General features: G+C 46.7%; 1 protein-coding gene across 2 annotated transcripts in view; it reads left to right on the forward strand.

Moving 5' to 3' along the window:
- LOC144737446 (E3 ubiquitin/ISG15 ligase TRIM25-like) overlaps positions 1–11,241 on the forward strand; it is a 227,628-nt gene extending 216,387 nt beyond the window's left edge. For both annotated transcript variants that reach the window (XM_078620154.1, XM_078620156.1), the window contains 4 exons: positions 1,141–1,374; positions 1,690–1,712; positions 5,612–5,706; positions 6,834–11,241. In XM_078620154.1, coding sequence (XP_078476280.1) covers positions 1,141–1,374; positions 1,690–1,712; positions 5,612–5,706; positions 6,834–7,384 — 903 coding nt within the window. In that variant the 3' untranslated portion in view covers positions 7,385–11,241. The remainder of the gene's footprint in view (positions 1–1,140; positions 1,375–1,689; positions 1,713–5,611; positions 5,707–6,833) is intronic.

Genomic DNA, 11,241 nt, shown 5'->3' on the forward strand with positions numbered 1-11,241 from the left:
CATACCTGTTATCCAGTACATTGGTGGCAGGGTTCACGTTATATATATGTTTACAATATGTATCGCATTGTGCTATGAACCAAAGTCACCGGAGATCAACTCCATGCGATGGCAAAGTAATGAGTAATATCTGTAAAGCCACAACCGCACAATACACTGAATGCACGCAGTGTGCTTTATACGATGTGCATATTCACGTAACCTATTCACGTAGTACACTCCCATTCAGTATATTGAAATTGGCTATGTGAGCATTAAAGTTCATTTTAATTTAAAAGGCGTATTCGACAGCACAGAGACACTTCGAGGTACGGTTACCAAATTGCATGTCCAGTTCTCACCGGTGCACCGATCTTATCACTGCCCAGTCACGAAACCCAGCTCTCGTGTCTAGTCCCAGCTGGGCTTGTTTTGTGGTAGGAATACAGCTTGGAGGCGTTGCTGATCAGGCAGCTTTAATTATGACTTTTTGCTTTGTAACTCTGCTCGCATTACACACACCTTGCGCAACTCTCCGAAAAGGTGGGGTTCATATTTAATTATTATTTAAATTCCTTATTTTTCTCAGAATTGTGATGTAATTTTTGCGATTGAGTCCTGTGTAATTTGCAGGGTTATGATAGGTGACAATTGAATTGTTAATTGGCTACTGAGGTCGTGATGCACAGGTCACGGGTTACAGGTCAAAACGTCTCCCATAGTGTGGGTTGCATACCCACAGTGGCACGAGTGTGGATTGACGTTAATGCATCTCAATGGGTCTCGGTGTATCTCTGAGTGTCGCCATGGGTTTAGTATACATCCATAGTTTGGGTTGTATGACCACAGTCACACTGCCCTATATTGACTCAAATATTTGAGCCTATATGCATCTCTATTTGTCTTCATGTGTCTCTGTGTTTCTCTACGGGTCTCTATATCTGAGTCTTTATGTATCTCTATGGATCGCGAGGTATATCTATGGGTCTCTATAAGTTTACTTTATTGCCAATAGTTTGCATTGTGTGGCCACAGTTGTTTTTCCATTTATGATTCAGGAAAGAGTGGTGTCAACGCCACCTCCATAAGACATAGATCAACCATTGCGAGATGAACTCCTTCGTGAATTAGTTAATAAAAACATATCACACGCCCTGGCAGGGATCGATGACCGGGGTGAGACAGCGAATCAAAGTCGAGTTCGCCCGCATGAGAGCAGCTCTGGACGAGGACGAGAAGGCGGCTCTGGCTCGTGCGTCCAAGAAGCAGCGCGAGCTGCTGACCCAGATCGAGAAGAACATCGCTCACTACCAGCGCGAGATCGGCGAGCTCCAGGCAGCAGCCGCTCGTCTGGAGGGCCTAGCGCAGGAGAGAGACTCGCTCGCCTTCCTGCAGGTGAGCGATGAGTCTCTGGTGTCGCTATTTGCACAGAGCCCTCGGCAGCGTCAGAGTTGAGGATCGTGAATGAGGTTTTCACATCGACTGTGCTTTGTCACGCACGGCCGGAAATTTTGCTCGGTCCTTGCGTGCCGTCATCCCCACTCACGACGATGTTTGCAATGTAAGTCAGTGTTGATGCTCATGAGGTCATAAGCCAAGACTTTGTGGTGTAAATTCCACCCGCGGTGTTGGAGTGGGAAATCCGCTGATCCCATGGGAATCGAGGCAGAGTCACAGTCATGCACCTCTCCCTCTCTCTCTCTCCCATAGGGGCACCTGGAGGAGACGTGCAGGTAAAAGACCACTATCACTCGCAACACGACAACATGGGACTGATTGCGAGGCACGGGCAGTGAGACACTGGCTGTGTGTGGGGATGCTGTGTGATGATGCTGTCAGTGGTGAAACTGTGAGTGGTTGTGTTGATTGTGATGATGCTGCGAGTGATCATGCTGTATGTGTACTCTTAGGTTTTTTCCGTAAAGTCACGTAGGAAAAAATAATAAAATAAAATAATAATAATAATAAATGAAAATAAATCAATTAAATCACGACGTTTCGGAGGCAACACAAGCTTCCGTCTTCAGGTGGAACCGTCCCAGCACGATTGCTGTATCAAGTAAAGAAAATTCCAAGAGACCCGACCTTGTATATATACTGGTTGAGGGGGGAGGAGCCAGGATGGGCCGCGGGAGAGACTGCGGCTGCTGCTGCTGGGACTAAGCCTTTGTTATGTAAACTGGTTGAGCGGGGAGGAGCCAGGGTGGGCAGCGGGAGAGGCTGCGGCGACTGCTGCTGGGACTGTGCCTTTGTTATGTAGATGGCAGAAGCAGAAAAGCATTTCAGGACAAAGCAACCCCCTGCTATGTTGCTGGGTGGGTAAAACTTAAAGCAGGAAACCAGCGTGTAAAAAATAAGGTAAAACATGATACAAAACCAAACTGGCTGTCTATCAGTAAACTGTACGTTAACTAAAGAATAGTGCCTGTTAAATAATATGGTTTAAATGTGTAGTTAAATCTTTTTTTGTATGGTTAATTACATCTTTCCAATGATTACTCAGTTTGTACCCATTATCACGGTTGAAGTTATGTCTGTGTTTGTATATCTGGATGGCTTCGTGTACAAACCTTTGATAGTAGCCAGGAGGTTTGCAGAGCTCCTTGGTCTCGGAAAAGACAATCTCATGAGAGCCCACAGCGTTGTAGCAATGATCGGCAATGACGGATGACTCAATTTAGCCGTATTTCAGATCTGACTTGTGCTCGCGGACACGATCAGAGATATGACGTTTAGTTTCTCCATTGTAACAATCACCACAGCTGCAACTCAGTTTGTAGACTCCAGGGTATTGTAATTCAGGAATGACATCTTTCACAGATGGAATTAGATCACGGATTTTATGTACTGTACTGAATCGGACTTGGATCTTATGTTTGTTTAGAATTTTAGACATCTTTTTGGTCACGCCTGCTATGTATGGCAACGTGATAGTTTTGATCGGAGTTTCAAGTGGCTGTTTCTTTATGGTGGGAGAAACAGCCTGGCGGATGGTGCGGTCAGAGTCTCCGTTCATCCTGAGGGCCCGATGTACATGTCTTAATTCACTGGCCAGGTGGTGTTGGTCAGAAATGCCATGAGCTCTGTGGTATAGTGTTTTGATGAGAGAATTATTCTGAGACGGGTGGTGGTGGGAATCAGGTTTCAAGCAGGCATCTGTGTGGGTGACTTTCTTGTAGAAAGAATGTCCCAAGGATCCGTCAGGTCTCCTCTCAAACAGAATATCTAAGAATGGTAGTTTGCCATCTTTCTCCACTTCCATGGTAAATCTAATGGATGGGTGTCGGAATTTATGTGGTCCAAAAAGTGGTTCAATGCTGGGAGGCCATGTGGCCAAATGACGAAAGTATCATCCACATACCTCTTCCACAGGGAAGGACGCAAGGTGGACGTCTGGATGGCGTCTGATTCAAACTTTTCCATGAACACATTGGCTATTACTGGTGACAAGGGGGAGCCCATAGGGGTACCCTCATTCTGTTTGTAGAAGGAGCCATTCCAGGTAAAATAAGTGTTGGTGAGGCAATGCCTAACCAACGCAGGTACATCCGAATTCAATCCATGTTGACCAAGTCTTCAATAATTGTTAAGGTGTCAGGCACTGGAACTTTGGTAAACAGAGATACAACATTAAAACTGACGAGGATATCGTCAGGAGACAGTACCATGTCCTTGACCATAGAGACCAATTGGGTTGAGTTAAGTACTGCTGAAGCGGTCTTGCCAGTGAAGGGGAGTAGAGTATCTGATAGAAAACGGTCTAGTTTGTAGGTAGGAGAGTTGATAGTGGACACTATGGGACGTAGTGGGGTGCCTTATTTATGGATCTTGGGAAGACCATATAATCTGGGAGGTCTAGCAGCCGAGGGTTTTAAGGAGGGACGTTTGGTTGGTTCGATTAGGGAAGTCGACCAAACGTCGGATGTACCTGCGTTGTTTAGGCATTGCCTCACCAACACTTATTTTACCTGGAATGGCTCCTTCTACAAACAGAATGAGGGTACTCCTATGGGCTCCCCCTTGTCACCAGTAATAGCCAATGTGTTCATGGAAAAGTTTGAATCAGATGCCATCCAGACGTCCACCTTGCGTCCTTCCCTGTGGAAGAGGTATGTGGATGATACTTTCGTCATTTGGCCACATGGCCTCCCAGCATTGAACCACTTTTTGGACCACATCAATTTCGACACCCATCCATTAGATTTTACCATGGAAGTGGAGAAAGATGGCAAACTACCATTCTTAGATATTCTGTTTGAGAGGAGACCTGACGGATCCTTGGGACATTCTGTCTACAGGAAAGTCACCCACACAGATTCCTACTTGAAACCTGATTCCCACCACCACCCGTCTCAAAATAATTCTCTCATCAAAACACTATACCACAGAGCTCATGGCATTTCTGACCAACACCACCTGGCCAGTGAATTAAGACATGTACATCGGGCCCTCAGGATGAACGGAGACTCTGACCGCACCATACGCCAGGCTGTTTCTCCCACCATACAGAAACAGCCACTTGAAACTCCGATCAAAACTATCACGTTGCCATACATAGCAGGTGTGACCAAAAAGATCTCTAAAATTCTAAACAAACATAAGATCCAAGTCCGATTCAGTACAGTACATAAAATCCGTGATCTAATTCCATCTGTGAAAGATGTCATTCCTGAATTACAATACCCTGGAGTCTACAAACTGAGTTGCAGCTGTGGTGATTGTTACATTGGAGAAACGAAATGTCATATCTCTGATCGTGTCCGCGAGCACAAGTCAGATCTGAAACACGGCAAAATTGAGTCATCCGCCGTTGCCGATCATTGCTACAACGCTGTGGGCTCTCATGAGATTGTCTTTTCCGAGACCAAGGTGCTCTGCAAACCTCCTGGCTACCATCAAAGGTTTGTACACGAAGCCATCCAGATATACAAACACCGTGATGATGGGTACAAACTGAGTAATCATTGGAAAGATGTCATTCCCCATACAAAAAAAGATTTAATTACACATATTTGAACCATCTTATTTAACAGGCACTATTCTTTAGTTAACGTACAGTTTACTGATAGACAGCCAGTTTTGTTTTTTTATCATGTTTTACCTTATTTTTTCACACGCTGGTTTCCTACTTTAAGTTTTACCCACCCAGCAACATAGCAGGGGGTTGCTTTGTCCTGAAATGCTTTCCTGCTTCTGCCATCTACATAACAAAGGCACAGTCCCAGCAGCAGTCGCCGCAGCCTCTCCCGCTGCCCACCCTGGCTCCTCCCCCCTCAACAAGTATATATACAAGGTCGGGTCTCTTGGAATTTTCTTTACTTGATACAGCAATCGTGCTGTGACGGTTCCACCTGAAGACGGAAGCTTGTGTTGCCTCCGAAACGTCGTGATTTAATTGATTTATTTTCATTTATTATTTTATTTTATTATTTTTACCTACGTGACTTTACCGACAAAACCTAAGAGTATGAATCCTTGCAGTCACGAAAGCTTCAAATCTAGAATTGATGCTGTATGTGGTGATGCTGTGAATGATTGTGATGTGAGTCGTGATGCTTTGTGTGATGTGTGTCTATGTGATGGAACTGTGATGATCCTGTGAGTGATGGCCGTGTCTGATCTGTTTTCACAGGATAGGGCGGCCTAGAGAAGCTCCACCCTCAGCTCCCAACCAAGAGGACATTGCCTCGCTTAAAGGCACCGAGGGAACTGTGGCCAAACTCCTGTGTGAGTTCTTCAGTGTGAAACATGGGTGATGGGGCCATCTTCACAATAAATTATCACCGTGTGTGTATGCACAAGGTCGATTCAGCCTCAAATAATTACCTAGTTTTGTGTAAACATCACCACTAGGGAGACAAAGGTGGTCGGGTGTGGTTCTGGCCACCCACCTCCTCGTGTGCCTTGCCGGTCTTCATTGTCACTCGCTAGCAGCACTTGCCCCAATGGTCTGTTGAGGCTACACAGAGGATCTTTGTTTTTGTTCACAGCCCATTCCAGGACCCTACTGAACACAGCCATGAGACTAAGTGTGGTGTTCTTGGGTAAATAATCAGCATTAAGATTCAGGGGTAATTGTGATGTTGAGATGCAGTTTGTGCCTGTGAATGTATATGCATGTGTGTGTGTGGGGGGGAGCGGTGGTTTAGTGGTTAGCACACTGCACTACGAACCCAGTTACCTGGGTTTGATTACCTGCCATGGCTAACATCAGTGGCAGGTGATATCTTATCAAGTCCTGGGTCTCTACTAGGCAGTTTCAACCTCAAATGAGTTCCTGATGCTGATAATGGTCATAATGATGGTGATAGTCGTCATGATGATGGTGGTGGTAATGATGCTGTTAGTGATAATGTGAGTTATGGGAATGGTGATGGGAGTGATGGTCGTGGTGATTATAAAGAAGGTGACATTGGTGATGGTTGTGATGGTTTTGCTGATGGTATTGGTTATGGTGATCATGGTAGTGATGGTGATGATGATTTTGATGGTCGTTGTGATGGTCATGATGCTGGTCGTGTTGGTGATATTGGTGATAGTGATGAAGATGGTGATGGGGATAGTGGTGATGGTCGTGGTGATGGTAGTGATGGTGCTAGTGGTGGTGATAATGATGGTGGTACTGTTGCTTAATGCGATAATGATGTTGATGTTCATAGTGTTGATGATGGTGGTAATGGTGATGTTTATGTTGTTGTCATTGATATTCATGGCGAGGATGGCTGGTGATGTTTGTGATGTTTGTGATGTTTTTGTTGATGGTGAAAATGATGGTTGGTGATGTTGATGGTGGTGATGGTGGATGATGGTGATGATGCTGTTCCGTAGTGATGTTGTCATCGCTGTTGTCACAGACCGACGCTCACCGACTCTGGACACAAACTCGGCGAATAACCAACTCCAGATCTCCTCGGATCTCAGGACGATGACGTGGACCGGTGACTCCCAGGGTCGCCCCGATCACCCACACCGGTTTGATTGCTGTGCACAAGCCCTGTGCTGTGAGAGCTTCTCGTCGGGCCTCCACTACTGGGAGGTGGACGTGGGGGACGCGAAGTGGTGGCGGGTTGGAGTCGCGTACGGGACGATCCCGCGGAAAGGGAGTGGTGAGGCACAGCAGCTGGGAGGGAGCGACGCGTCCTGGTGTTTAGAGAAATGTAACAACAACTTATCAGTGGTTCATGGTGGAGTGAAGACTGCACTGTCGGTGAAGGGGGCCCCCTCCCCCCGCAGAATCGGCCTTCATCTGCACTTGGAGGGTGAACTCCTGGCGTTTTACCGCGCCGACTCCATGGAGGTGATCCACGAGGTTCGGCGGAGATTCTTGCAGCCTCTCTACCCTGTGATGTGGATGGGGTGTTTGAAAGAACCATTGAAGATCGTGGATCTGAGTCGTGCATCCTGAGGATGAGAGATAGAAACTCAAGAAACCGAGACAGAAACCCAATAAACGGAGGAGAGGGTGGATGGTGAGGAGAGGGTGGAGTGAGGGTGAGGGGAAGGTGGAACAGAGGGTGAGGTACGGTGATGGTGAGGGCAGAATGGAGGGTAAGGTGATGGAGAGGGTGAGAAGTGGGTGAGGAGAGGATGTGAAGGAGGGGGTAGAGAGAGGGTGAGGTGATGGGAGGGTGAGGTGAAAATTGAGGAAAGGGTGAGGTGAGGTGAGCATGGAGGGGTAGGGTGAGGGGAGAGGGTGAGGTTCAGGTTGGCGTGCGTGAGCGATGTCGCCGGTGCAGCACAAATCGGAGGTTCGTGTGGTCGCTCCTTCGCCTGCAGTGTGCACTCGCGTCACCACGCCTCCTCATCCCTACGATTCACCATCATTACCATCATCATCACCCCATCATCATCACTGTAATCATCACCATCATCTCCTCATCATCACTACCATCACCACCATCACCACCATCATCACACCATCATCGTCATCACCACTGTCATTATCACCACCATCATCATAATCACCATAATCATCACTACCACCATCATCGCCATCATCATGATTACCAACAGCACCACCAACATCATCACCACCATCATCATCAGCATCACTATCAACCACAATCACCACCATTATTAATATTATCACTATCATCCCATCATCATCATAATCATTACTTAACATCACCACTATCATCACCATCATTATGACCATCATCACCACCATCAACATAATCACCACCGTCAAAACTACCATCAGCGTCATCACCACCAACATCAAGCTCATCACCATCAATACCACGACTAACACCACTACTATCATCACTACCGTCATCATTATCACCACCATGATCACCACCATCATTATCATCATCACTATCAGCACCCACATCACCATGCTTACCATCACAATCATCACCATCATGAACATCAAACACCACAAAAACTGCCATAATCATCACCATTATCACATCCACCATCACGACCATCATCACCACCATCATCATCACTATCCTCACCGTGAAAACCACCATCACCATCATTCCCACCATTACCCTCATCACGACCATTACCACCATCTCCCTCATCACCATCATTACCACCACCACTGTCATAATCACCACCACCACCATGATCACCATCATCATCAGCAGCAGCATCATCATTACTACCGCCTACATAACCACCACGATTATCACCATCACCATTCTTACTATCATCACAACCATCACCACCATCATCATCACTACCATCATTACTACCATGATCAACAACACCACCATCATCATCACCACCATTGTTCATTGTGTTTAACCGGGGCGAGAACTCAAGACACCAGTATAGAAGACTCATTTGTAAGAGTGAGTGGCATGGGGAGTGAGTGCTTAGGTGAGTGAGTAGATGAGTAAGGAGATAAGTGACAGAGATGGTGGGTGATTAAATGATTGAGTGAGTGCATGGTTGATTGGGTGAGATGGTGGGCGAGTGAGTGCATGGGTGAGTGAGATGGTGTGTGAGTGAATGGCTGAGTGCATCAGTGGTTAAGTTAGTGAGCTAGAGGGTAGGTGAGTGGGTAAATGATTGAGTGAGTGAGTTCAAGTGTATCGTCTGTAACCGGGTGTAGAACTCGAGAGACCGGGACAGGAGTCTCATTTGCAAGAGTGACCTGGTGCTGGGGGATCTCCAAAATAATAAAAACGACAACGTGAGCACAGGGAACAATAACGAAGCGAAGATAAATTAGTGGAATAAAACAACAACGTACTTTGGACACACGGAGAGGGCGAACTCTGCTAATCAGTGGAGGATCGATGTGGCCTTGCCACGCTCGCAGACGCTGCTCTGAGCCAACTATCATGTACTCTGTCTTGCCCAGGTTTAGCTGCAGTCAGATTTGCTTTGTTCAAACAGCGACTTCAGACAAGCATTCTGAAATAACAGATATAGCGGCATCTGGCTCTGACGGAGATTGAAAACTAATTTCTCTAGAACTGATTGTTGTGTATAGGTTGTTGTCCTCACCACGCACCTCCGAATAGCACGGTTGATATCTACGGTGCGAAATAAGTTCAACATACATACAGTGAGGGAAAAAAGTATTTGATCCCCTGCTGATTTTGTATGTTTGCCCACTGACAAAGAAATGATCAGTCTATAATTTTAATGGTAGGTTTATTTGAAGAGTAAGAGACGGAATAACAACATCAAAATCCAGAAAAACGCATGTAAAAAGGGTATACATTGATTTGCATTTTAATGAGGGAATAAGTATTTGACCCCTCTGCAAAACATGACGTAGTGCTTGGTGGCAAAACCCGTGTTGGAAATCACAGAGGTCAGACGTTTCTTGTAGTTGGTCACCAGGTTTGCACACATCTCAGGAGGGATTTTGTCCCACTCCTCTTTGCAGATCTTCTCCAAGTCATTAAGGTTTCGAGGCTGACGTTTGGCAACTCGAACCTTCAGCTCCCTTCACAGATTTTCTATGGGATTAAGGTCTGGAGACTGGCTAGGCCACTCCAGAACCTTAATGTGGTTCTTCTTGAGCCACTCCTTTGTTGCCTTGGCCGTGTGTTTTGGGTCATTGTCATACTGGAAAACCCATCCACGACCCATTTTCAATGCCCTGGCTGAGGGAAGGACGGTCTCACCTAAGATTTGATGGTACATGGCCTCGTCCATCGTCCCTTTGATGCGGTAAAGTTGTCCTGTCCCCTTAGCAGAAAAACACCCCCAAAGCATAATGTTTCTACCTCCATGTTTGACGGTGAAGATGGTGTTCTTGGGGTCATAGGAAGCATTCCTCCTCCTCCAAACACGGCGAGTTGAGTTGATGCCAAAGAGCTCCATTTTGGTCTCATCTGACTACAACACTTTCACCCAGTTGTCCTCTGAATCATTCAGATGTTCATTGGCAAACTTCAGACGGGCATGTATTTGTGCTTTCTTGAGCAGGGGGACCTTGCGGGTGCTGCAGGATTTCAGTCCTTCACGGCGTAGTGTGTTACCAACTGTTTTCTTGGTGACTATGGTCCCAGCTGCATTAAGATCATTGACAAGATCCTCCCGTGTAGTTCTGGGCTGATTCCTCACCGTTCTCATGATCATTGCAACTCCACGAGGTGAGATCTTGCATGGAGCCCCAGGCCGTGGGAGATTGACAGTTCTTTTGTGTTTCTTCCATTTGCGAATAATCGCACCAACTGTTGTCACCTTCTCACCAAGCTGCTTGGCGATGGTCTTGTGGCCCATTCCAGCCTTGTGTAGGTCTACAATCTTGTCCCTGACATCCTTGGAGAGCTCTTTGGTCTTGGCCATGGTGGAGAGTTTTGAATCTGATTGATTGATTGCTTATGTGAACAGGTGTCTTTTATGCAGGTAACACGCTGAGATTAGGAGCACTCCCTTTAAGAGTGTGCTCCTAATCTCAGCTCGTTAGCTGTGTAGAGGAGTAAAATGGGGACGTGACGTCAGGTGTGCAGCTCATTGTGATGACATCACGTCTCCTAGGGTACTTAAGGGAGACCCCGTGACGTAAGCGGGGTCACTGTGGGAACGGATAGAGTAAGAAGGGTGAAGAGGGAACTAGGGGTAGAGAGGGATTGAATAGTGAGTCTGGGGAGAAGCCGGTGGTAGCCGTAGAGGTGCTTCTCTCTCTGTTCGGTGGAGTCGGCAGAGTCCACGATCCGACACGAGAGAGAGAGACTGGAGCTAGCCGGCAGGGATCCGGACTCAGAGTAGGATCCTTAGCCCCTGGGAGTTGTGTACCCTTGTGTGTTAATGTTAAGCTTTAATAAACCCTCGGCGAAAGCCCTTAACTTA

The sequence above is a fragment of the Lampetra planeri genome, chromosome 69 (genome assembly GCF_965212315.1).
Source record: "Lampetra planeri chromosome 69, kcLamPlan1.2.h2, whole genome shotgun sequence".
In the NCBI taxonomy this organism is placed as follows: domain Eukaryota; kingdom Metazoa; phylum Chordata; class Hyperoartia; order Petromyzontiformes; family Petromyzontidae; genus Lampetra; species Lampetra planeri.